Raw genomic sequence first — 26,941 nt, forward strand, 5'->3', positions numbered from 1 at the left:
GTAATGGTAAAAGAGAAAGCGACAACGACAAAAATTTCTTTTGAAAAGTCATGTTGGCAACACTGAGCACGACTACTGCATGATAGAAAAATAGAGGTGCACGACCACGAATCACGAACTCTCCGGATTACATCAGAATCTAGGAATCTACCGCATTGGCGAAGTTTTTTGATTACATAGTCGGTGCCGCGTGTCTGAAAGTGTAGTAATGCCAGTAGAAGAGGACTTGAAGAAAATGTCTCTGAGTAAGGATGATTGGTCTAGCAATAATTTGCGTTTCTAAACCAACATTTTCAGCTGAAATTTACACGTCGGACAAGACCGGCAATGACGATGCGGGTGACGGCACCGAGGGCAAGCCCTTCAAAACAATCCTCCGGGCCATGCATCATGCTGGGAAAGAGCCGTTCCCTGTTATTTATGTTGACGGAAAGGATGCGGAAAAGGTAAATTTGAATAATTATTTTTTGAAATTGTATGTACATATGTATGTATTGATTTGAATTTAGAAATTCGAGCCGGCGTCAAAAACCCAGTTGAAGAAAAACCAGAAGAATTGGGTTCGAGAGCAGCACAAATCCAACGACAAGGCTAAGAGGGAAGAGGAAGATGCTGATAAGAGAAACAAGAACCTGGAGGAAGCCAAGAAGATTACTCTGAAAGAAGATGCATCTTTGCCAGTGGCTATAAAAACCAAAATCCAAGCGTGTGAAAAGTACAGGGGTTCAAGGGTCAAGATTTATGGATGGGTTCACCGACTTAGACGTCAAGGTTGAATCAAAATTGAATTGAAATTTCTTAATCTAATTTTTCTTCTTAATCAGGTAAATCCTTAATGTTCATCACCCTGAGAGATGGCACTGGCTACCTTCAGTGCGTGCTCAACGACCTGCTTTGCCAGACCTACAATGCTCTGACCCTTTCAACTGAGGCCTCAGTTTTGCTTTATGGCACCCTTCAGGTGGTGCCTGAGGGAAAAAATGTGGGTTGTTTGAAATTAAACATTGAATTATTCATAAATCATGAAATTTGCAGGCCCCCGGTGGTCACGAACTCCAGGTTGACTTCTGGGAGCTGATTGGAGATGCTCCCCCTGGTGGAGCTGATGCAATTCTCAATGAGGATTCGCATCCTGATGTTCAGCTTGATAACAGGCACATCATGATAAGAGGAGAAAATGTAATACGCAATAATTTCTAAGATTGCGTCATTAATTTAATTTTAATTTCAACAGACTGCGATGATCCTGAAAATGCGTTCGATTGTTATGCAAGCCTTCCGCTCCCACTACTTCGACAGGGGCTACTTCGAGGTGACGCCACCCACCCTGGTGCAGACTCAGGTTGAGGGCGGCGCTACCCTTTTCACTCTTAACTACTTTGGGTACTATCAAAAGAAATTCAACTTGTGGGCTTTACTGAATTTATTTTTTTTAGTGAGGACGCATACCTGACCCAGAGCTCGCAGCTCTACTTGGAAACCGTTCTTCCTGCCATGGGAGATGTCTTTAGCATTGCACAAAGCTACCGTGCCGAGCAGAGCAGGACAAGACGCCACCTTGCAGAGTAATTTATTTTTGTTGCTTTTCGTGGGGTTTTCCAATTAAAAATTTGAGATCAAATGCAACTTATCAAAGAAACAGAAGGGAACAAAAGGTCAAAGGCTTTTTTAGTTCAAGTGAATGGTGGGAAAATCCAAATTTCATTTAAGTTTAATTTTACCCATGGAGCATGCTTTGGGTCACCGCTGAAGTCATATTAGACTATACAAACAGCTAATAAATCATGCCCTGATGGGCACGTTATTGGTTCAATCACTGTTGGAACGGCAAATTCAAGAGCTTCCAGAATATAATGCAAATTTACCCTTTGGAAGCCATCATGGTACTCAGGACCGACATGTTTTTAAAATTTGGTTATATTTTCATAGTAATTTTTTACATAAACGAAGTTATTAAACAAATATTACAAATATATTATGTTGTAACGTTTTTAGGTACACTCACATTGAGGGTGAGTGTCCGTTTATCACTTTTGAGGAGATGCTGGACCGCCTGGAAGACCTGGTTTGCGACGTCGTCCAACGAGTGCTTGACTCGCCTTTCGGATACATGGTGAAGGAGCTGAACCCTGACTTCAAGCAGCCAAAGAAGCCCTTCCGCAGGATGAACTACTCGGAAGCCATCGAGTACCTTAAAGCTAACAACATTACCAAGGAGGACGGTTCGTTCTATGAGTTTGGAGAGGTAATTTTAAATTATTGTTGGCTTACCTCAGTTATTGATGTTTTTTTCTCTAGGACATTCCTGAAATGCCTGAGCGAAAAATGACAGACGCCATCAACGAGCCTATTATGCTCTGCCGGTTCCCCGCCGAAATCAAGTCTTTCTACATGGCCAAGTGCCCAGAAGACAAGCGACTAACCGAATCTGTAATTTTTATTAATTTCTCCTCCAATTTAAAGCTAACATTTGTTGGACCTAAGGTTGATGTCCTCCTGCCTGGTGTTGGTGAAATTATCGGAGGTTCCATGCGTTCTTGGGATACGCAGGAGCTGCTCGATGGCTACAAACGTGAAGGAATTGATCCAACTCCTTACTACTGGTACATTGACCAGGTAAAAACATCCCTTGATTTTTGTCAATCCAATCTCATCGCCAATTTGTAGAGAAAGTTTGGTTCCTGCCCTCATGGTGGATATGGCCTCGGTCTCGAACGCTTCTTGTGCTGGCTGCTCAACAGATACCACATCAGAGAAGTGTGCCTGTATCCACGCTTCCTTGAGCGTTGCAAGCCCTAAATTCAAGTTGCAAAATCTTGCTTCTCCCTTGGGAATTGTTTAATTTATAATGGAATTTAAATAAACTTGACCGTCTCATGAAAAAGATTAGTTATCTTTTAATAAACGAATATTTAATAATAAATCACAATAGACGAATGATTAGCATGAGGTTGGAATTATTAATTAGACAACTAGCTGCTGTTTTATCTAAATTTTGATCGCGTCCTTCTGTTTGGGATGCCCTGTGTGGCAATCTGCACTTCATCCATGAAGGCAGCGGAATTCAACATTGTGGTGCCACCCAAAATAATTCGGGCCCCGGAGAGCTCCTTGTTCATTTGGTTGACCAGGCAAGATTCTTCGTAAGTCACCCCGCCAACAATAAATACAACCACGTCTTGGGCCCTGAAATTATGATAAATATCAAAATTGAGCTATTATCCAAATTATGAAACTCATTACTTCCTCATGGTGCTGCTTCCTAGATAGGGGAACAAAGTGTCTCTCAGTCTTCCTTTGATTAAATCCTCAAGTGTATCTTTCAAAAGGGGGTTGTGCTGCGTGAAGACGTTATCCACTCCTTTCAATCCCTAGAGGAAAATTGAATTATTGTGGATTTGATTATTTATCTGTCAACTCATTTACTTTTAGTTTTCTGGTAACGATATTCTTGACGTTGTTGACATCTGTCACGTCCATCTGGGTGCCAAACAGGTCGCATTGGCGAGCATGTTGACCTCCAAACTCGAGCAAGTTGTAAACCAACTGAAACATTTATGCATTAAAATAAGATAATTTGTTAAAAAAATGCTGTTTTTTGCCAAAAAAAGCCTGCTGTGGAAAAATTTAGATGAACACATCTACAAACCCTGATTAAAAGACATTTTGGTCAGATTTTTGAATCGCAAGAACAAGATTTTAGAAAAAAATGATTGACCTTGCACTTCTGTTCCTCAATCCCTCGCTTTTTGAGCGCTTCCATCAAATTAACAAGTGCATTGTTGCTGTGCTTTTCGTACTTGAGAGCGTACAGCATGACAAGCCGAAGTGCATCCTCGTCGCGGATCGAACTGTTCGCTATCAACTGCTTCACACTCTGAAATAATAATATTATTATTATTATTGGTCTAATTGAACCTTAATTTCATTTCTGTACATTTAGGTGTTGCGCGTGATCATTCCTGCAAGTGATTTCCTGCTCAGCAACAGACACCTCCATCAGCTGATGCTTTCCTACTTTCGATGACAGCTCTCCGACAACGGTTACGTGTTTGGCCACAGTTCCTGACATTTTCTAAAGCCATCAACTTTAGTACAATTCCATATTTAGCATTCAAGAACCAACCTTAAACTGTGGATAAGCCTCCACGAAAGTTTTCATGTCGGAAATGCTTTCAACTCTCTGTGTGCTCTTCGCCTTTTTCTGGAACTCCTCCATCAGGTTCTTAATTTTCTGTCCAGTTTCCCCAAAGTTGTTGTACTGGGCCTGTGAATGAATTTCAATGCAGATACAAGGCAAAATAGAACTCGACTTTAAATTACCTGCGCGTAAAACTCGTCATTTTCAGCAGACAAAACGACCTCTTTGAGTTCATCAGACACGCCTGGCACGTTTGCCAAACTAACCCGATTGTTTGTGATGGTCAATAATTCGTGTACCATCGCTTGATACGTCCACTGAACAATTTAAATCTTCAGAAAAAAGCGACAAATTAAATTAAATTTGAACCTGCAGAAGAAGGGGCGTGACAGCATCCTCGCGCCGGTCCAAAATTAGCAAAATCGTGGCAGAGTCGGTTTCGTTCCTGAACTCAAAGAGGGCCGACTCCTTTGACAGGATTTCTCGAACCTTATCAGCCAATCTCCTGGACAAATCAGAGTTTGCCTGAAACCTGATGAAAGGGTTCCTCTTCAAAGACAGCAACAGAGAGGTGATTCCCTGAGCGCTCCTCAACAAATTATATGAACGCCATTGGAGACCTGTAATATAAATATTATTACTTGTTTTTAAAGGTAGTCGAATGAATACCTTCTGTAGCTCCTTTAATATTCAATGAATAAAGAAACGGCGAGAGCGGAATGTAATCTGCGTAGAATTCTTGCACCTCTCTGACTGACTCCATCACATCAGACTCGGCTAGCTTTTTAAGATCAGCCTTCGAGAGAATGTTACTGAAATCTACAAGTACACATCGATTGATATCGTAATGAATATAAATAAAACGTACATAAATAATAAACGCCATATTTAGGCTCTTGTAATTCTTTGGCTAGGTAGGCAATGTTTTCACTTGACGGTCGAACGAAGACAATGCACTTCAGGTGTTTCATGTGCTCCTGATTGCTTGCAACGTCGATTCTTTCGAAAAGAAACACTTCTTTTTGCAGGATTTCCGACTGGCTGTATGCCATGCTGACAATGCTTGTCTGTAATTATAAAAAGATTAGCCAAAAATTGAAAAAAACACTAACAATAAGATTCTCAATTCTCACTGTATCTTTGTCCATCAAGAGCAATTTCATCCCTGGACCGGACTCCTCACACATTTTGGAGATGTAAGACCGAACCGCTTGCAAAATATTCATTTTGACAAACAAGCCCACGGAACAGATTGCAAATTGAAACTTTGCTAACAGTAAATTAATTGTGTTATAACGACAGAAAAGTGACAGCTCGACTTATCGTCGATTTTTTTATTTCTCAAAAGAAAATAATTGTAAATTTTCAACTACACATAGCTACGCCCACGATTTGGGGATAAGGGATACGAAATAATATGAGAACCACACGGCACGCCCCTTGAATGTGTACGTGAGATGGGAGTACAGACAGGAGTTGAGAAGGAGTTCAAATTAATTTTGCGTTAACCAGATGATCTTCACGGTTTTTGTTTGCTCAACAGATGGAGATTATTATGAACTGTATTTAAATTAATAATTTATGCAGGTTAAATAAAAGTTAAAGTGTGCGAGTTGAGAAATGCTGTGTGCCACACTTTTACAAGCGTTTACAAGTATTTTAAAATGGCGGCGCGCAACTCCGAACAGCACACATCACCTAACAGTCCTCACTCCTTACACGCATCACCTCTCACCTCACTCCAAACGTCGAAAGTACGCAACACAGCTTATTGGAAAGATTTCTCAATTCTCACGTTTTAGTATTATTTTTAGTGCAACGATTTAGTTTAGTTTAACAGATGCAGATGGTGAAGAAACACAAATTAATGTCGCGAAATTACTCTTAAGTGTAAATACATTCCGTTAAACATGTAAGTGTTGGGTGAACCTTTAGTAAAAGGTGGCACACAAGGTTGACTCGCCTTTTGCTGAAAGCGCTGTTGCGACTGATAACAACTTGATGCATATTTCGTGAACCCACAGTTAGATTGTAGGAGAATATTTAAGTGGTCGCAATAGTTTGAACCGCATGGGCAACATCTACGACCCGAAGACCATGAGCGACGTAACTTCAACCGACAGCGCTGAAGAGGGCGAAATACGTGACTCGGAAGAGGAGGGAAATCGTCGCTCTAGGAACCGTTCTAAGCATCGCAGGCATGGCCATGATCTCAATACTCAGGTCGATTCCTCTTGTAACGTTCCAAAGCCCGTTTTCAGGATTTCGCCGCCTTCAAAAAATCATCGGTCAGTTCGGTCTCACAAGATAAAAAGGCCGCATTCGAGTCGAAGAGAGCAACCTCCTCGAAGCAGAAAACGCCGCCCGAGCGATGATAACGAATATAGGGAACATATCGACACTCAAATTGCCAAAACTCGTCGTCGGTTGCAAGCAGCTGAGAAAAGTACGCCTCCGCCAGCCGTGTCTACTCCGCCAGCCGAGTCTGCTTCTGCAGAAATTCCTCAGGAAGATGAAGTATGATAATTTAATTTGCAGCCATGTTGTTTTCGCATTCCACATAATGTAATGTTTTTTCAGATCCAGGTGCTGGAGGTACCGCCAAAGACGTTTGAAGTGGTGCAAATTGACGATGAGGAGACAGGAAAGGACAATTCAGCAGAGATGGAAGAAACTGAAAAGGAGCTGACGCAGCTGCGACTTGATGCTTTGAAAAGCAGTCTCGAGGCCAAGTGGGGCGGGAAGAACAAGAAAAAACAACGGAAATCAAATCCAGATGAGCCTTACAGCCCGACTTGTCCTCTGACGCCGGTGGATGATTTGGACTCGACCACCTCACCGGCACCGAGCCCGCCAAGCCCTGCAGTCTGTGATCCAGAAACAGACGAGGACGAGGAAGCTCTCCGACTTAGTCTGTTAAAGCAAATCAAAAAGTCTTCTGAAGACAAGGAGAATGAGACCGAGAGTACAAATAATGAAGTCCAGGTCCCAGAAACTGTAGCCAATAACAGTGATAAGCCAAAAAGTTAGGATTTGCAGTAACTTTTAATATAATTACCACAATTATCTTTTATTTAAATTTTAGATGCTGTGACCGAGCAAACTAGTTCCCACACTAATGGAAGATTTATCATATCTATAGGACCAGACTCAAGTGATTCAGAATCAGGGAGGTTAGCTGTTCGATTTTACTTGAAAGGTTTTATTTTAATTGAATTTAAATAGTGAAAAAGATCAAAACAACGTTGCTGGGAACATTGATCAAATGTTGAAGAAGATCAGGGAAACTGCGGAGGAGAAGAAAAAAAAGGTAGCTTCCCCACCAAAGAAGACTGCAGGCGGCAGGAACCAAAAGTCGCCAGCTAAACAAGTTCCTCTTAATCATCCATTGGTAAACCGATTTTTTGCATCAAATGTTTTGTAATATTTACAAGGACCACCAATCTAGTATTCTTTTGAAAATAAGACGGTTTTTGGGAAATAGTTGACTATTTTCAGAGGTCTCAGCCTCGAGATTTCAAGCATTGGCTGGCAGGACCAGCTTAGCCGAATTTTTCCCGGTGGCTGGCCATTTCATTGGCAGCTGACAATATTTTAAACATGAAGTGTGATAGTGCTAAACAAAAGTAATTTTTTTCTTTTTCTCTTTTTTACCCTTTTTAATCGAGCTGAGATATCTAATCAATTTAAAAAAACCTTCAATTTCTTTGAAGTCGAGTTGGAAAAACCACCGTTTTCAGAGTTCCTTTGGAGCTAAAAATAAATCAAACAATGTATTTTGTTTTTAGTCGGTGCTTTCAAAAAGCAAGCAAGCTGAGTACCTGCGTCTGAAGGCATTGCTCAAAAGGAAAGAAGAATTGCGACAGAAAAGACTGCAACACGCGACCCAAGAGAAGCTGGACAAAGCCAAAGCCAATAGTGAACTGCAGCTACCCTCGTTAAACGCGCTGGCGCAGTCTCTTCCGCTCCTCACCGAAGAGGAGAGAATCAAGCAACTGCGAGCCTTGGAAGCTGACCAGGAAAAATTCATGTGAGTCTTCAATTTGCAATTCTATTTGTCTATCACATAGGTCCGCAGAGAGAAGAGCAAAGAGCAGGAAGAGCGACTTGCATCCCTGCGCAGAGACTTGGACAAAAACCTGAGCGACCAGCAGGAAGCGCAGGCAGTTGCTGCTGCAGCTGGTGGTCAGCGTGCGCAACTGGAGCAGGAAGCTGAAATGTTGCGCCGCCGACTTGCGGAGGTAGAGGCAGCTGCCGCTGCTTCCTCCAAACAGCACCAAACTTACACGCTCAAACTGCATCAACTGATATCTGAGGCAAGAAGTCCATTTCCGCTGCTTCTTTTCAAGGATTTATATTTCATCCAGCGAAAAAAAAATCAAAATTCACCTTCCGAATTTAAATTAGAGACATTTCCATAAAGCTTATCGCTGTCTGTTGCACAATATTCCTTTTTCCCCACTGGTAAAAATGCGCAAAATATGATAACGAGCTCAGAAAGAAATTCCCATCAATAATGTTGCGTATCGGACAAACCTAACTGTTTCATTTCAGGAAAAAGTGTTGCAAAAGTCTGTGAGCGAAGCTAGTTTGGAGGCAGCTCGTCTACGCGCTGGCTGCTCCTTGATTCGTGAAGCGTGCTCTCACGCGCGCGGAGACAACGAAGTTAAGGCGCTTGAGGACCAACTCAACGTCTTAGACGCTTTGGCCAATGGCCCACTCTCTTACCAGAGTCCTCTCGATCACGTCAGGCATGCGCGGATCAATTAGCGAATTCAATTTTTAACTATCACATATTTGCAGGAACAAAGCAAATGGTAACTGGGATCCTAACCAAGCAGTATGTCCTGGGTTTTTGAGTGGACTATGCCGTTTTGGAAATAACTGCACTCTGCAGCATCCCTGAGTGTAAGTATCTAGGTTCCTTTCCAGGTCAATTTCAGTGCCTTAAACAAGATTTACGGATCAGCTCATTTCAAGAAGAAGACAAATATATTTTTGTAATTTGTATTACATGTTCTAACATTTTTGTATCACGCGATGATGCCAAATAAAGATAACACAATAATTTGACTTGATGAGTTTTATTTACAATTTACAAAGAATACTGCTCCATGACGTTAAATTTACATCAACCATCTCTTTTGTACTTCTTGCTTTTGTCTTTATCACAGTCTTCACGTCTGGAACTGTCTCGAGCACTTTTATCCCGCTCAGATTTTTCTCTGTGTTTTGAAGATTTTCTCTCAGGGGAACGAGATTTCCTGTTCCTTGAAGATTCACGTTTCCTTTTAGAAATCACTCTGTTGGCACCAATATGCTGCACAATGGTGTTCGTGAGGAAGCGCTTGTTGGTTTTCATCAAAGGGCATTTTTTCCAACCTGAAGGCCCAACTTCAGAAGCTCTGGCAGCGCCCAACGTGGCTTCACGTAGCAGCTCCGCGACTGCACGCCTGCAAAATCCACAAATTAGGTGTGGAAATAAAATTTCATCAAAAATTTAAATTTCTCACTTCTCCAATTCCACTTCATCATCTGCCATGGTGTATTTTAGCTTCAAAAGAATATTAATGGTGAGCCAAACGCTGCATTCTCTTGTGAAGTTGAAAATCTGATAAATTTTTAATTCAATTACCGCAGAATATATGTTGTTGCATCCTTTATTTTTGTTATGAAAACAAACCTCTGCCTATCTCCTTACCTCTGCCTGCTACCGTGCTCACAATCAGAATTAATAATGGCGTGGGCGTGCTCGTTCTTGTGACTTAGAAATTCGCAGAGACTTCAACGAAGCGCGGCGAGCGCGGCTTTCAGCCAATCAGAGGCTGACATTTGCCAATGAGAGAGCTTACCTTATCGTCGCAGCTGGAAAGATTTTCCTTTGATGGTGTCTGATTGGTCGACTATAGCGCTCGACCTGCTACTCACAAGTGGCTGCATAGCGTTTGCTTGTGTAGCTGTGTTACATCCAACACCACAGAGCTGCCAACTGAATTTTAATTAATTACCAAAGAGCTCATTGTGCTCAGAAGTATCAAGTTCTGTTGGTACACTGCTGTTTCGAAAAGCGGAGACTGTTGAGAAAGCTCTTAGCTCTGCCCAGCTCTTCCGAATCTGCCACACCACACGTGTCGCAGAGAGTCGTTCTTCTTAAAATGGCTCCAAAAAAGACAGCACCGAAGCCCGCGGCCGCCGGCTCCAGCAAAGCCGAGGAGAAGAAAAAGCCGGCAGCTCCTGCGAAGGAAAAGGGAACCAAGGATGGCAAGGTTGAGAAGAAATCGGCCAAGCCCGCCGCCAAGCCCGCAGCCAAGCCTGCCAAGCCAGCAGTGAAGAAGGCCGACAAGCCGAAGAAAGATGCGGCGAAAGCCAAGTCCAAAACGGCTTCGAAGAAGGCTGCCATCAACAAGGCAAAGAAAGTGCAGACCAAGGTTGGTTTTTCACAATGTGGAGCTTCCGGATTATCTATTTCTGTCATCAAATGCAGGTTATTAAGGGAGCATTCGGCACGCGGGTGAGGAAAATCAGGACCTCCGTCAAGTTCCACAGGCCACACACCTTCCGGCCACCCCGCAACCCCAAATATCCCAGGAAATCGGTGCCCAGGAGAGACAGGTGTGTTGATATTTAAATAATTGGATAAATTCCTCTGTTCTAATGATGAATTTCTGTGTGGGAATCTCTTTGATTTAACGAAATGAAAACAACAATATAACACGAACTGAAGCATGGCGTCACGCCATGAACATATTTTGGCTGTTTATTCTGTACAAATGTATAAAGTTCGCATCATTTGCCAACAGAATGGACGCTTTCAATGTGATCAAGTACCCTTTGACCACTGAAGCTGCCATGAAGAAGATTGAGGACAGCAATACTTTGGTCTTCTTGGTGCACACCAAGGCGAACAAGCACCACGTCAAGGCTGCAGTTAAGAAGTTGTACAAGATCAACGTGGCTAAGGTCAACACCTTGATCAGGCCCGATGGTAAGAAGAAGGCGTACGTCAAGTTGGCCAGAGACTACGATGCGTTGGACGAAGCCAACAAGATTGGCATCATCTAAATTATGACCCAACTTGTTTTGTCCCTTCGAATAAATCCATTTTTTTCTCACAGCTTTATTGTTTTCATGAGACGTACACTAGCATTTTAAAATTATCTGAGGTCATATTTTAACCAACAGGAATCAAAAACTCTGGGAGGATAAGATTTATTTTCATTTTTTAAATGAATTAGTCAACCATTAGGTATCTATATAAGAGGTTTCAATATTTTATCAAAGGAATTTAATACGCCTACTTTTGAGGAGTGGTTTTAAGCAGTCTGTCGCAGCGCAATATTCAAGGTAATTTTAACCAAGCAAAATTCATGCAAAATTTTTAAATTTTAGTTGATGTTGCAGCTTAGCAATTTAGCAAAGATAGGCTTTTGCCTTATATGATGGCGTTTTTGTAGCAAAATCACCATCGACTGTTAAACTTGCAGGTTGAATTAATAAATATATTCAGGAATAAGCTAATTTAATTTTTGGAAGTGGTTAAAAATGTTCTAATTTATCAGATAATATTTGTAATCTATTTTATAAACTTTTTTTACCGTCTATACATTGAGAATAATTTAAATTGAAAATTACTGCTGATCCAAGGGCTGCGAGGACGAACACAGCCACTTAACAGTGCTAAAATTTAAATTTTGAAATCAAATTAAATATATTTATTTCAAAATTACCTCTGTGAGTATTTAGTTTTCTAATTTTCGATCAAATTTTCATTTTTATAACATGAACTCCTTAGGTTCCACGTTTTGAACGTGATTTTGACGATTTATTTAGATTTTCAGATATATATAAACCTACAAATTTACAGTACTTGTTTAGTTTAGCTGAAAGTTGGCTTGTAAAGACGTTAAATGAAACAGATCAAAGCTCTCGACCCGTCAGGTTAATTAAAGAATTTAAAAAAATGGAATGTGATTTTTTCTTAATGACGAAAATGGAGCTACATGACCTGTTAGTCAGCTCAATTTTTAAAGCGTTATCTTGAACCGTTCCAAATTTCCCGGCCAATATCTAAAAATTAGGTGGTATTTTTTTCCAAAAAAGGAAAACCATTGACCCACTTATCGATTCGTCATGTTAAGTGGATTTTAAAATTTCATCACGTAATTAAATTATCACTGATTTTGAATCATTCATTACTAATGAGGATTATTCACTGTAAATCTCAAATTTTGTTGGATCAAACATTTTCCGCTTAAAATGGGTTGTGTTCTACAAAACACGATTTCAATATCATATTCCCGCCAAAATCTAAGTCGTCGAATTGTAAGGGGAAAACAGCATTTCGTAATTCAATAGATTTTTTGCTCTTTTTTATCCCTGTCCGAGGACTGGAGGACCGGGAAGGGCGCGACTGCACTAGCACGAATGCTGAAACCCGGGTCCCAATAACACCGCGAACGGACAACATGGGCGCACCAGGCCCACTCAAGGGCCACTGGCCTCCGCACCGAGGACTGCATTGAGACGCTAGACATTTTTTGTCCCGTGAAGCCAAATCACGCATGCTGGAAAGGTGCAAACCAGCAAGTAGCGAGTCGCCTCCCAGCCCGTTGAGAAATTTGAGCATTTCGAGTCAGTAAACTAACCACTTTTTATTTGCCATTTCTGACATTGGGTAGCCAGTATTAGATCTCCGAACTGCTCAAATACCTCCCATTGCTTTGACACTCCTGAGAATGCCTTAACAATGCGAGCCAAAACGGGCTGGTTAAATTAATTAATTAATTTCAAGAAAGGAAAATTTCGAAACAATTATTCAAAGAGGAAAATAATTGACTATTCACAGCTACTGGTGATTCCTGTTCTATTATTAAACCAATACCAAACTATGAGAATTAAAAAAATCTAGAATGTTTAGCTATACCACGTATTGTCAATAATTTGTCTAAATGTGCTGGTAGTCTATTTCAATTAGTTTGCTATTAGTTATATTGCCAATTAGGAAGTAGAGCATAGAATAGAATATTCTAATAGGAAGGGAACAGAGAAAAAGGCCATTGAAGTACATACAGTTTTGAGCACACACGGTCGGCAACACGGCAAACCCGCCAGACACGGAAGCCGCGCGGGTTGCATAATTGCTCAAACTGCAGGCGCTCTCTCGAGCGAGAGAGTTTATTATTAGCCGTTATTATCTGCTGTTACTTATTGTAATGTAACAGTAGGACGTATTTAACAACAAAAATTTAATATATTCTCTTCTCGGTATGAAAACTAGGCCATGTTATTTAATAAATAGTAGTTGTATAGAAGAATATCGCTTTTCCAACCTCTTCACTTTGAAATAGAATCCACTGAAGAATAATTACACAACTGTCTGGAGTAAAACTTGAAAACTAAAATGGATTGCATAGCTCGCGCGGGGGTGGTAAACACGGAACCGCACTCGGCGACAATGAGTTATTGCTGGCACCAAAAGCAACTTCTTAGAAAGCTTCGCGAAAATTGAAAGAGCAAAGGAAGGTAGCAAATCTACCGGTTCGCGTGTAATTATTATGATTTATCAACAGTCAGATATAAAAGGATTAAAAGGGATATACAGATTTACTTGGGAGACAACTATAATTTCTCCAGATTGTCGTTTTTAAATTAGTAGATCACGGCTGTCTCTTTAATTAAAAGCACTGTTTATTACGCCAGGAGGAATAAAGCGAAAAAAAGCTGACAAATATACCGTTTAATAATTTGAGAAATTCGGTAAAATCTAAAACGTAACGGTTCCTCTCACTCAAATATTTTATTTAAATCACCAGCCTGCGACTTCTCATTGCAAGTTTGATCCTTGGAGCCAAAGTTAAATTAAACCGAATTAAAAATTTATGAAATTTGCAGCTACAGTATTAGCACAAAATAACTCGATTCCATCTTTTGCGACGAGTTGCAGGAAGTTAGTAAACGAAGCCATATTTGCATTTTATTTGCCTTTGATAAACATGCAGTACTAATTAATCAATTATGCACGCGGTAACGGTTAATTTGCTCGATCTTTCCTGCTCTCATCGTGCAGCGCGGCGCGTTATCTCGCGCGCGTTTTGAGAGCGACGAGCTGTTGTTTCAGGTGTTGACCACGCGATAATTTTATTATGCTTGCGCATGCACTTGTCGGAAATACAATATTCGATGCACGCTTGTGTTGGCCTTATCTCCAAGTAGATTAGCATCCATTCGTAGAAAAAATGCTGAGTATAATTGTGAGCGAAAATCCCACAAGCAGTTTTCTGAACTAAAAGAGAAACTGAAAAAAACACGTCAAAATTATCATTTTTGGGGGTGATTAGTTTGCAAATTTTTTATCGGTGCAAATTACAAATTTAAGGTGTGCAATGAACTCCTCTCTTCGAGCCCGATCGAATGAACACCAAATTCATCGGTCAAGGTCAAAGGTCACCACGGCTCATTTTCGAAAATTTCAGGGTGTTTTTGGGATTTTGAAAATTTTTATACATACGAAACGCCCCTCAAAAGTGGTCTTAGGGTACGTCTGAACTTGTGTGAAACTTACAAGGCGTGGTTTGGCTTCGTTTCCAAGAAATTGGAATTTTAATTTCAAAAAACTCGAATTTTTGCAAATGTTTCGAGCGCCAAATCTCGGGTTCTAAGGGTCAGAAATGCAAAAACTGTACACCGTTCGATTTGGCTTGACTTCCCCTAGTGAGCTGAATGGTTTTTGGGGTGCTCACCCCTCAACCCTCATTCATTCCCCTTGTCGAAAAGTGAATAATTTAAATCATTGCAATTTTTCAACTGTTTCAATGAAAATTTTACACTCCTGTTTTGAATAGAGGATGATTTAAAAAAATTAGAATTGGTAAGACGCAATAGACGTTTTAACAGCCAAAACTCAACTTCCGCCGGTGGAAGGAATGTTCAATATAATTAATTTTGTATTTAAAACATTTTTATTCAACTGATTTTAAATTAATTAAATTTCATTGAATTCTTATCAATAATATTTCTTCACATTGGGTCTAGAAAACAATTTCCGTAACATTTTTCCAATTGATAGGAAACTTTCTCTTGCAAGCACAGCGAAGTGACCACTCAAAATTCAGTCATAAAAACTCAGACAGTTTCTGAACACCCTCCCTTTGAAGCTTTTAAACAACCCGACCACCCTGTATGTTAGGAGGCGGGTTTCTTTTGTAATAAAATATTAAAAATAAATTTAAACTAGCTCTCTGCATTTTAAAATTTGCTCTGAATTTTTAATTTTAGACACTTGGGGTTGGTGAAGGCAAAGCATTTAATTATTACAAACTAAACCAACGCAGTCCTAAACAAACTAGGAAATCCGTGGGCGCAGAGGCGATGATTGACTGCTGCAGTGTCCTGATCATTTCCCTACCCCTTTCACACACATTCATGCAAATCAACATCGTGGTTGCTTGACAAATTCAATGCAAATAGGCAGAAGCAAACACGTGTTCACGTCAACGCCCAAGTGACTTTTGCCGTCAATTACTTGATCATTACCAATTCCATATTATTCACCAGGGAGGCGAGGCGGCCTCTTTACTTCCACCCGCATCGCATAATCCCTTTATAAGAAACACACGCGCCTCGACACTCGATCTGCGAGCATATTTGAAACGTTATCGCCGCTGCCGCCACCGCCTCGTTATTTACTCGCTCTCGTTGCAGAATTACAAGTGAACCCTATATCTGGACGCGCGCGCGTTTCTTTTCAGCCGCTTACGTGACTGTTGTTTTTCGGTTTGCTTGTCTCTTTTGTTCGTCCAGCCAAACTCGATCCACCGCACGCGTGAGCCCTTTAAGAATAAGAACACTCAGCGGGTTTGCTTGCAGCCGAGCCAAAATTAACTTGCGCGTTTTAGCGGAAAGGAGATAGATAGGGGGGGGGGGAACAAAAATGCAATAGTAACGTGTGTGGTCGTCGACGACAAAAAATACATAAGGGCATCGCTGTCTTTTTTGTAGATTATTTTAAATTTTGATCATTTCATGACCGAATTTCAAATCAAATCACAAATTTAACCTTTTTTGTAACAAATTGTTTGAATGTCGACTGGGAAATGGCAGCGTAACCACAGGAGTTTTGCAGTGGACGTTGGTTTCTGTTTTAATTCAATAATAATGAGAAAGGTTCGATCCAACTGACGCACGGTCATAAAAACAATATTCTCGGAAGCTTAATTAATGGGGCTGCGCGTTCTAGTATATTTTAGGGCAATTTAGTTAGCTTGTTTGGTTTGTATTTTATTATTAAAAATTGAATAATTGTCCATTTCAATTCATAGACCAGAAGACTTTCGATTTTGATAGTATTATTTCTTGAAGACAAATCATGAAATGAATACAATAAAATGGCATTAAAATTTCAATTTGACCAACCAAGGAATATGTTTTAGGAAGTTAAAAAGTAAAATAAAAGATTCTCAGGAATAATTTGAAAAAATTGTTAACGAAATGTGACCTACGCAAGGTGGACTTCTATTTCCATAACAAATATTGTCCAAAAATTTTTCGAACAGGAGTTTTTCCGCTTGGTTCGGTATTTGCTTGAGTTTGGGGGTTGAAAAGGGGTTTGTTTTGAGGTGTGATATGCCCGGAAATATGAACAACCCCTGATAATAGTTAAACTGAAAGTTGATTTCGACCTAAAAGAAGTGTAATTTCCCGTTTTCTGTCGAAAAATCATAGAGGGTGAGTTAGGGGTTGAATAAGTATTGAACTTTAATTATCATACTTTCATACACATCCCTAGAAAATATCTTAACCATGTGACAAATATTAAGGCTGCAGTGAGAAAGCAACCATATTATATAATATGCCTCAATGGCTTATTTGGTTTTAAAGAATCCCAAATATTTTTTTTATTTGATGACACACCTGTGTTACATAAATAAAAAGGTATCGTGTTGCATTGCAATTTTTGTCAAAGTTAGTTAAAATTATTAAAAAATCTGTCTAATATGACAATTAACCAGAGTTCTATGTAGATAAATGATTTTAGTTTATTTTTATTTTTTGACCCATCAAACAATCTGAAACGACATAAGTTGCTAGTTTTGGCTTCGAATATAATTTCTAAGCATTAATTTCAACTATCAAACTTATAATAAAGAATTTATGCTTCGCAAAGAAAACGAATAGCGACACCACATCCCAGGTCATTGAGAAAAGTAGTCGCAGCATCTCCACCATTGACGTAGAGATTCACGCAGCTTTCAACATAGGGAAAATTGGGCTCCCCTGATCCCCAAGGAATATCCTTGCTAATCAATGTTCCGTCTGGACACCAGCCGGCAGAGCGAACACAACCAATTCCATCAAAGGTGCCTGAAGTCCACACGGCACCAGTTCCCCATCCAGCAGCTGATCCAAAGCATTATATTTATAATTTAGAGATCGTGTAGTTTCATATTACATTTGAATCCGTTGTGAATGCATTCACGCTCTGCGTTCGTCTCGACGGAAACGAGTTTCATCCCGAATTTGCAACATTCATAAAAGGCGTCTTTATAATTTTTCTATGCGATTTAAAATGTTTGCATTTAGTTTTATGTTAAAAAAATAATTAATATCTCACCGTATCCTTATGGTAGAAGTATTTTTTCCCACAAAACGTTTGAAACTTCCCATCAGGCCCTGAATATTTTTTTTAAATTTTATAATAAATATGCGCCTTAAAATACACTTCATACCCGTCATTGCTGTCACTTGGCTAGCTTTCGCAGGCTTTTAATAGAACGTAAGCAATTCAATTTATTTTTATTTTTGTTAAGTTCTGGATGTGGATGTATGGGGCACAGTTGCCCTGCTGATCCGTAATAAACCAAAAAATTTGAATCTAAAAATAAAAATAAAAGAGTAGATCAACAGCGCAGTCATAATCGTAGCACGTTGCTGAAGTGCATGGTTTTGAGGGCATCTGAAAATCAATTTAAAGTGATACAAATTCTACAATATGCCAAAAAATACCTCGCAAATGTAACCAAGCGAATCGGTGCAAGTTTCATCTGCTAGCCATGCTTGACTTATGCCGTACGTAGCTGAGGGTCCGAAATGAGAAAGCACGCACCACTGCTGTTCGTTTATATTGTTTGGCTCGCCAGATTTCCTGTTAACGCCTAACTTAAAAAGCAGCACTCATTTTTAAGTGTAATTTGCACCATTTAGTGTCGTTTCTGTAGAAAGTGGTGCCGGAGGAGCAGTATGTGTAGTGAAAATTGCAATCTAGTTGGGTTCCACTCGTCCAAAACTCGGTATTGTACTTAAGCAACGCTGCAAAATGACATTTAATTAAATTATAGCTTTAAATGTTATTATTTTGTTCCTGCCATCATTATTATTCAGGTCGAAGATGGCCTTCATTTCCGAATCGGTTTCCACGGAAACTAAATCCATTCCTAATTTGCAACACATAATGTAGGCGTTTGTCCAAGATAACTATACAAGAGTTCATATAATCAAAAGAAATTATATTATCTATATTGTAAGCTGAACCTTGTTACTAGTGGCATAAAGATAAGTCTTTTCACTTCCAGTGGCCCATCGTCCATAGCTTGCTGTGTCTATAAATTAGCATCAGTAAAAAACGCAATTCGAAACAGACGAGGCTTTCTCACTCAAAAGCTCTCCTTTCAAGTTAAAAAGAGAATTCTAAATAGAAAAACATTTATATTATATTGCAGTACTGAAAATCTCATAATGTGCCGTACGTCTTTGACACATGTTGATTTGCTAGGGCATGTAGGAGCGCATTCCGGTTGGTTTCCCTTTTTGGAAAAATTGAATATGAATTAATACTATAATTACAGAGAGGTTTCAGCCGCGAGAACCAAAAGCTACCTCGCATATGAAATATCTTGATTCAGTGCACGAGAGGTCATTGATGTATATCAATTTCGGGTCATATTCCAGCTTCACTTCGACGCAACGCTCGTCTAGAGGGCTCGATGGTTCGTTTGGGAACCAATTGGAAAAATTTTGATACAGCAGTGATTTAGTGCCGCAAAATCCATGTTTAAATTCGCAACCAAATCCTGCATTAACTCCAGAAGTCCAAAAACGGTCGCCGGTGTTCTTGAACTCGGCTAGAAATACCTTTGCGAGTGATGTGTTGATGAAATAATTGAAAATTGATACCTTTGTTCATATCAGCAATGCATGCCAATTCTTGAAATGACTCTATGCTCATCAGCTTCATGCCGTACTTGCAACATTCAGTCTCGGCATCATTTCTGCTTTTTCCTACCTTGGAAATGAAATACTGAGAGCCGCAGGCTGATCTAAATACGCCGTCGGAGTTGCCTTTTTAATCGATATTTTTAAATGAGTTCTTCAAAACTACTGTAATCCTATACTTTTCCACTTTTTGGAGTTTTCGAGTTTTGCAGCGTCAGTTTGACAAGGAACAGACGTCGGACATTGAGGGAAGGGACAAGACGGAGAGAAAGTCTTGAATTATAACCATTAAAAATGGTTACAAGTTTGATTCAGACTCTTTTGCTTTACCTCGCAAACATATTTGGCGCGGTAGGTGACACACGGTCTATCATTAAAATAAATATTTGCTGGTGGCGTGCCTCCACCCACGACCATCTCTATGCAATTTTCATTTCCGCCCGCGTTGTTAGGCTCGCCTGCACCAAATTTAAAATCCGAGGATACATTCTTTGCCGTGTTTGCCGTGCACCAGGTAAAGTGGCCTTCGTGGAACTCGTCACTGCCCGCCGTCCACCACGTGCCACCAAATCCGCCATAATTTGATCCTATTTTAAATTGTATATCCACGCAAGTATAGGTTTTACTTTGGATTGTTCTTACTGGCTAGCATTGTGCCCAAGCACATAATTTCCCTCGCGTCTTCAATGCTCAACAGCTGCATGTTACGCGAACAGCATTCTGAAGCGGCTTCCTGCCAGTTTTTCTGTAAAATTATGATTTTGAATATCATATTCATCCAACTGAAAATACGCATAAGCAGTCATTTCAAATAAAGTCCTTGTATTCACAGTCACGTTTATTAGCGGACCGACGCGCGTTCGCACTGCGCAGATCCACGCTCCCCTATCTTTTCCCATGTTAAATAAGTTTTCGTTAGTGGCTCTGTGTCAAAATTACTGAAGCCATCCGCGTCTCAATTGGGGTCAAACGAAAGCGCACGAGTTGATTTACAACAATAAGTCGAAACCATGAACGCGGGAAATAAAACAACAGAGAAATTCGCGTTCGAAAAGTTCCCTTTTATGTCTGGGAAGAAACCTACAGTAGAGACATTTTTCTCAACGCTCCAGATTAAATTAGTTTTGATGTTGATTGAAATTACCTGAGTGTCACTAAAGAAATACATTCTATCACACGCAAGTCGTAATTTTCCTTCGATAGGCTTAGATGCTGCGAGCAGAAGTATAATGCTATATAATATATTTTTATAATAAATTATTTTACGGTCGATGAAGTCGTTTGTGTCGAGATAAGTGGCCTGTTAGATCCGTATAAGGTTTCAGTTATAAAAGCGGGGCACCAAAATATACCTTTTTCTCGCACGTGTAGTTGAGGCAAGGTGGCTTGGTTGTTGTTGTTACAGGCACCTAAATTCATTCGTTTTATCTGACCTTTTTTGTTTAGAAAAAAAAATCAAATTTACTTCGCAGATATAATTTACAGTGGAGGCACAGTTAACATCATTGATGACGTTGCTTTTCAATGGACCAGGCCCGATTTTGACTGATCCACAATCTTCCTCTTGTCCGCTCGGTTCGCCAGTGTTCCACGTCAGGTTCCCAAGCACCGTGTTGTTTCCGTTGCACCAAACGTACGAACCTTCTTTCTGGTAATCACTCAAGGAAGTCAGATACTCCCCCGCCAGTCCGAAGCCATCGCCACCTAATTTTTTAAACTAGAAACCGGATGGCATGATTATATGTTTGGACACTCACTATTCATCAGGTCGGAAATGCAAGAGAGACGTTGCCACGATTCTACAGTAATTAATGACATACCATAAGTGCAACATTGGCTCGCCGCGTCGGCCCATGCTTTCTTTTAATTTGAAATTATAAATTTGTGTATTTAAAAATTAATTTAGAAAGTTAACTTTATCTGTGCTGAACAGGTAAAGACGATCGCATGCAGGTCTTAAAACTCCGTTGGTCACCGCGTTTGCTTTAAAGTTAAAAAAATGAAATAAAACATGTTTTGCTGCATTTAAAATTTAAACTTACATGCCACCAGTCCTTTTGCGTCAAGTTTCGCAGCCTAGAATTGCAACAAAATATATGGAAAGGAAATTTTTCTAACATTTAAGTCTGACGTCTGGTTTGCAGGTGAAAGGTATGCATGGTGGCACTGTTGTAGTTGTTGTCGTCGTCGTTGTCGTAGTTGTTATTGACATTACAGTGGCTGTCGTAGTTGTAGTCGGCGTATTGGTTGTTTTCGATATTATAGTCGTGGCCGTCACCGTGGATGATGTCATAGGGGTTTTTGTTGTCGTTCTAGTGGCTGTCGCGGTGGATATCATATTAAGGGTTGTTGTTAGCGTCGTCGCCACTTTTGTAGTTGATTGCAATTCAACTGATGGGGCTGTCGGCAATGCCACACTTGGCGTTTGAGTGTTGGCTGTTGTTACGATGGATTCTACGGATTCTACTGTGGTGGTAGTATCAGTAGATGCCAGCCCAAGAGTTGTTTGTAGAATTTTGGTTGGATCTGTTGAGGATTCAACACCATTGGTAGTTGTAGCTGTTGTTAATTTTTGAAAAGTTAAAGGCTCTGATTGTAGAGTATCGGCTCCAGACGAAAGCGTGGTGACCTCTTCCACCACGCCTGCTGTCGTTCTTTCTTCGGGAATGGTTGGTGGAACTGAGATTTCAATTTTGTTAAGTTTAGTTCTTAATCAATTTATATAAAGCATGATATCACTTGTGTCTTGAACAGAGGAAGATAATTGAATGGCATTAGTTGTCTGTTCCAAAGGAAAATTCAGTTAAAATATAAAATTTAACATTTCAGAAAACGTTACACGTGATTCTGCAGTTGATTTTGTGTCGGGTTGAGTTATTGCCATTGTTGTTACATTGCACCGATGAAGAAAAGATGAACAGCATTTCTTAATTAGTATTCTGCGGGGCCGAGTTTTTCGGACTGAAATAAATCTTGAAAATCATCAGGAAAAAACTTCACGAATAAAAATGACCTCTAATGATTTTAATTTGCACCCTAGAAGGATTGGCAGTCGTCTCTGCCTAAAAAGGACATTTTGAAACCCGCAATTTTTAAAGAATATTAATTACTGACTGTGACTATTAAAGTGCATAGCGCTATCAATGGAGCAATCAAAGATATCCCCCACCAAGAAAAGAGACGTCCTTTGGACGTCATAGACGTGACTCGTCCACTGGTCCTGGAGACTTCTATTCTGACCGCTTTTATGACGTCTTTTATTACCGTCGAGACGGACGAGTCAAGTTTTGGCCGAGACGAGTGGGACGGGATTTGGTCGAGACGAGTGGGACGGGATTTGGTCGAGACGAGTGGGACGGGTTTTACACCCTTTGGGACCGCACGGCCCCCCGCGGCCCAGCTGGGCCTTGCAGCCCTGCTAGGCCTATTTTAGGCTCTTATCTGGGAACGGATGTAACTTGTCCAAAGACCTAGCCAGAAAAAATGCCTTTCTTAAGCTTGGTCTTTGCACAAATTTCGCCCAACCTTAAAAAAAATTAGGTAAAATAGCAAAATGAAATGAGCTCATTAGTATTACTGAAATTTCATCATATTTATTTCTTACTGTTTTCAAAGACCCATCAGCAGGTTCATACCACAGCCCTACATAAATATTATTTATATATTAAGTTATCGTGTGTCATCGCATATCATCACTGGATTATTCTTAAAACAATTCTTTTAAATTCCTCATTCGTTATAAAACGGTTTTAAATTCATCAGTCCTTAGATTTCGACGCCGGCAATACACTGGCGCCAGGGGTAACATTCTACTGTATGACACTTAATAGAGCGTCCATTGAGATCGAGAAATTTTTGGTTATCCGGGAATTCCCAGGAAATTTGGATCCTGAGCAGAAATATTAAGCAGTCATATGAGAATCGGGCTAGGATCGGGTATTTTTTTCGGGACAGGAATCCCGATGAGCAGTTCCAGGCGAATTCGAACTTCAAATTTTTAAAGTCGATAGGACGGGATATTTTGGCATCAAAATTTTAAGGTGACAATTATGTTTGCTTAAAAGTACTTATAAAATGGATCGAGAAATTCCAGGTTTGAAACTCAGGAATGGGGGACGCAGTCTAAGAGTTACAGTCCACCTTTCATTCATAGATAACTCGATTTTCGGGGATTTTTAAATAACGAATAAATAGGGATTCCCGAGCAATCGAGCATCAAACCTGAAATTTCACCATTTTTATAAACCATCAGGTTTTTTCCAATTTATTAAGCAACTATTAGTGGCAAGAAAATATTTCCACGCTGAAAATCCCGTCCAATGTACTTATCGCCCATCAAATTTCAAAATTCGCATGAAACTGCCTGCAAGATGGCTAAATTTGATAACATGCACCAGGGGAGGGAATCAATAAAATTTTGATTATTTCTTGGCGGGGGAATTTTTCTTGCCACTTAAAGTTGCTTAATAAATTGGAAAAAACTGATTGCTTAAAAAGATGGTGAAATTCCAGGTTTGAAGCTCGAGAATCCCTATAATTTATTCGTTATTTCTAAAATCCCCGAAAATCGAGTTATCTGTGAATGAAAGGTGGACTGTAGCTCTTAGACCGCGTCCACCATTCCTGAGTTTCAAACCTGGCATTTCTCGATCTATTTTACAAGTACTTTTAGGCAAACATAAGTTTCTCCTTAAAAATTTGATGCCAAAAAAACCCTTAAATAGACATCCAAAATTTGGAGATCGAATCCGCATATTTTCATGGATATGTCGGATATGTTTATGATTGTTTATATCCCTTATATCCACGGCGGCTTTGCTTCAGCCCTGGAGCTGCTCATCGGGATTCCTGTCCCGAAAATAATACCTGAGCCTGGCCCGATTCTCATATAACCGCTTATACTTCAGCTCGGGATCCGAATTTCCAGGGAATTAATTAACCAATCTGACCCAAAATCAAAAGAGATACTATGAAACTTCTAAGGCCAGTATTACCCATTAAAATTATCAATAAATGTCCTATAATTATATTAGCAGAAAATTGAACAGCTAATGTTTGTGGTTGAATTACATTTTACTAATTGTTTCAATACAAAACCATAAATAATGGTATTAGCACTCCCGGAGTGCCCTGAGGCATGAAATGTGGGAATATGTGTTGAGTATTATTAATGCAGCCATAAAATATTAAAGCTTTTCATACAGGTAAAGATAGACTCCAGGTAAAACTTAAAAGACTCATACTTGAAAATATAGGATAATAAACCTAAAAAATTATTTAAAACCATACATATAAAAATAAACATACAAATAGTTATGTTCACCCAGGCTAAAATTATTCTCCTAATACCACCTTCAATTCTTTATGTCATGTTCTACCAATGGCATTGTCTAAATTAATTTCCTGGGAATTCACAGGAAACCAAATATTTCCCAAATACGATGGACCTCTAATTTTTGAAACTCACACCTGCGTCGCACTCACTTCACTTCTTGCAGCTTACAATAATTAGTCTTTGATGAGGGATGAGGGTTGAGGTCTTCTGTGCGTCTGGTCTCGAGCGATTTGGTCAGCTTCCTGAAGGCCAAGCCCAATTCCTAAGGGTCCACCTACCGCAACAGGTTGCTGCTCCTCATCATTCTGGTTATTTAACAACTGAAAAATGGAAAAGTATCGATAAATAAATCAATAGGGTTTAGTTTAAATGGAAAACATTTATTTAAAATAATGTCAATTCGTAACAGAGGAAGGGCCATATATGTGAGCAATTAAAAATAGTCCAAGGAACATTAATTTATTTTGACTGCAATTTTACATTTAAGAAAAAAAACTAATATTACGAATATTATAATGTTGGTGGTAAGCAAATGCAAAATGCAAACCTGTTCATTTTCATATTATTTTATCAAGTTCATAATTGCATGATACATAAAACAACAATCAATCATTAAATTTTTATTTATGATTACATATGTGTATGAAGGAGTGAGTTATTATTATAGTTGTTTATTGTTCTACGTATATCAATTACAGTCAATTTAAAAATTTTGTGAACAATGGCATAAAGTGACAAGCAGTAACTGCATAATCGCCCGAAACAAAATATTGATCCGTCGATGTCACGTGCCGTTAAATTAATATTGTTACGATCACTAACACTTTAAAAATTGCACCACAAGAACTGCTCACACAACGAGGGGAATTTCGGTGCGTCGCAGTCCTTTAAACTCGGTGGCAGGTCGTTCCAGGGCTTACACACCCTGTAAGAAAAGGCGCTTCGGCCGAAAGCGGTTCTTGCTGGGGGCGGCTGGAGGCGGGGATGCGCCATGCTGTCGCCTCGCAGTGCGCGCCCTTGGATGATTCTCGCTCTCGCGTCAAAGTCTGTCTGGCCGCTCTGGCACCTTTGGAAGAAGACGAGGTCTGTGTGCCGCAGGTACATGTTGAAAGGCATCACGTTTTGCAGCCTTGGTTCCGGCAGGATTTTGCCGTACGCAAAGTGCATCGCCCTGTTTTGCACTCTGCTCAATTTGTTGATGTTTTCCTGCGTCGTCGGGTGCCAGGCGGGGAGGCCAAAGGTCATCACTGGCCTCACCATAGTCAAGTACGCAATTCTTTTTACGCGCGGCGTGCACCCACGTAGATTTCGCGCCGCGAAACTGAGCCGCTGCGCTGCTTTCGCTCGCACGATGTCCGAGTGTACGCTCCAGCGGAGGTCGCGCGCAATGTACACGCCGAGTAGCCGATGGGATTCCACATACTGGAGGGGCGCGTCACCGAGAGTGTATTCGAAATGCAGGGGAAGCCGCGCTCGCGTAATATCCATGACTTTGCACTTTCTTGAATTCATCTCCATGCCATTATTTGCACACCAAATGTCAATGTTATTTAAATCATCCTGAAACTCGTCCGCATCTTCTTGGCTTGCTATCTTCTTGTAGATGGTCGCGTCGTCGGCGTATTGCACCAGGGTGCAGCTTCGCATGGCGTCGGGCAGGTCTGCGACAAAGACGTTGAAAAGCAACGGACCAAGAACGCTGCCCTGGATGACGCCCGAGGTGACTTCCGTTGGCCCGGAGCGCGCACCGCGGTACTGCACACACTGCGTTCGGCCTGTTAAGAAATTTTCGAGCCAGTTTAGCAACCGCCCTTGGATGCGATAATGCTGAAGCTTCGAAGTCAGCCGCACGTGGTTTACTTTGTCAAAGGCTTTGCTCCAGTCTAAGAAAGCAGCGATGATGTGATCGCCACTTTTCTCGTCGAGGGTCGCCGTCCAGTCCTCGATCGTGCCTGTGAGCAAAGTGTTGCAGCTGCGCTTCGCTCTAAAGCCGTGCTGGCAATTTGGAATAATTTTTTCCTCGTCCAAAAACTTGACCATTTCGTTGCGAACAAATCTCTCGAGTGTCTTTCCCACTAACGAAGTAATGCTTATCGGGCGATAGTTCTCCATGTCATCTTTTGAGCCGTCTTTTGGGATCGGGGTAACTGCAGCAGTTTTCCAGTCAATGGGAAGGATAGCTTGCTCGAGAGACTTATTGAAGATGTAACTTAGGCTAACGCTGAGTGATGCCGCACAGTTACGCAATATTGCGGCCG

At 40.4% G+C, this 26,941-nt stretch overlaps 6 protein-coding genes across 6 annotated transcripts; 3 read left to right on the forward strand and 3 right to left on the reverse strand.

The window, feature by feature from the left end:
- The first annotated feature begins 85 nt into the window (after positions 1-85).
- AsnRS (asparagine--tRNA ligase) lies at positions 86-2,886 on the forward strand. The gene is made up of 11 exons (XM_065481167.1): positions 86-245; positions 298-446; positions 510-771; positions 825-982; positions 1,036-1,179; positions 1,235-1,383; positions 1,437-1,565; positions 1,996-2,245; positions 2,299-2,430; positions 2,485-2,616; positions 2,668-2,886. Exons 1-11 carry the CDS (start codon positions 209-211, stop codon positions 2,797-2,799), a joined length of 1,674 nt encoding a protein of 557 aa, XP_065337239.1. The 5' UTR covers positions 86-208; the 3' UTR covers positions 2,800-2,886.
- Positions 2,873-5,537, reverse strand: Vps45 (vacuolar protein sorting 45). Its single transcript, XM_065481166.1, has 11 exons — positions 5,275-5,537; positions 5,010-5,208; positions 4,811-4,960; positions 4,511-4,761; positions 4,324-4,458; positions 4,127-4,267; positions 3,938-4,075; positions 3,719-3,877; positions 3,427-3,546; positions 3,244-3,371; positions 2,873-3,186 (listed from the first exon to the last, which is right to left on the reverse strand). Exons 1-11 carry the CDS (start codon positions 5,365-5,367, stop codon positions 2,985-2,987), a joined length of 1,716 nt encoding a protein of 571 aa, XP_065337238.1. The 5' UTR covers positions 5,368-5,537; the 3' UTR covers positions 2,873-2,984.
- Positions 5,538-5,870: 333 nt separating this feature from the next.
- Positions 5,871-8,893, forward strand: LOC135937864 (uncharacterized abhydrolase domain-containing protein DDB_G0269086-like). Its single transcript, XM_065481168.1, has 7 exons — positions 5,871-6,339; positions 6,403-6,658; positions 6,722-7,166; positions 7,227-7,314; positions 7,367-7,532; positions 7,930-8,171; positions 8,220-8,893. Exons 1-7 carry the CDS (start codon positions 6,212-6,214, stop codon positions 8,560-8,562), a joined length of 1,668 nt encoding a protein of 555 aa, XP_065337240.1. The 5' UTR covers positions 5,871-6,211; the 3' UTR covers positions 8,563-8,893.
- Positions 8,894-9,272: 379 nt separating this feature from the next.
- Positions 9,273-9,683, reverse strand: LOC135937558 (protein POLR1D-like). Its single transcript, XM_065480714.1, has 2 exons — positions 9,655-9,683; positions 9,273-9,594 (listed from the first exon to the last, which is right to left on the reverse strand). Exons 1-2 carry the CDS (start codon positions 9,681-9,683, stop codon positions 9,273-9,275), a joined length of 351 nt encoding a protein of 116 aa, XP_065336786.1.
- A 561-nt stretch (positions 9,684-10,244) lies between these two features.
- On the forward strand, positions 10,245-11,255 carry RpL23A (ribosomal protein L23A). The gene is made up of 3 exons (XM_065479537.1): positions 10,245-10,569; positions 10,626-10,753; positions 10,942-11,255. Exons 1-3 carry the CDS (start codon positions 10,297-10,299, stop codon positions 11,201-11,203), a joined length of 663 nt encoding a protein of 220 aa, XP_065335609.1. The 5' UTR covers positions 10,245-10,296; the 3' UTR covers positions 11,204-11,255.
- Positions 11,256-16,869: 5,614 nt separating this feature from the next.
- Positions 16,870-22,403, reverse strand: LOC135937323 (macrophage mannose receptor 1-like). Its single transcript, XM_065480474.1, has 27 exons — positions 22,362-22,403; positions 22,188-22,309; positions 22,088-22,130; positions 21,480-22,027; positions 21,391-21,424; positions 21,264-21,331; positions 21,106-21,208; positions 20,814-21,052; positions 20,701-20,757; positions 20,615-20,648; positions 20,493-20,560; positions 19,991-20,093; positions 19,679-19,935; positions 19,528-19,621; positions 19,310-19,474; positions 19,013-19,257; positions 18,883-18,939; positions 18,790-18,823; positions 18,668-18,735; positions 18,502-18,610; positions 18,334-18,445; positions 18,143-18,281; positions 18,042-18,092; positions 17,866-17,899; positions 17,751-17,809; positions 17,589-17,691; positions 16,870-17,536 (listed from the first exon to the last, which is right to left on the reverse strand). The coding sequence occupies exons 2-27, from the start codon at positions 22,230-22,232 to the stop codon at positions 17,289-17,291; spliced, it is 3,117 nt and encodes a 1,038-aa protein (XP_065336546.1). The 5' UTR covers positions 22,233-22,309; positions 22,362-22,403; the 3' UTR covers positions 16,870-17,288.
- Positions 22,404-26,941: the final 4,538 nt, after the last annotated feature.

The sequence above is a fragment of the Cloeon dipterum genome, chromosome 2 (assembly GCF_949628265.1).
Source record: "Cloeon dipterum chromosome 2, ieCloDipt1.1, whole genome shotgun sequence".
Taxonomy (NCBI): domain Eukaryota; kingdom Metazoa; phylum Arthropoda; class Insecta; order Ephemeroptera; family Baetidae; genus Cloeon; species Cloeon dipterum.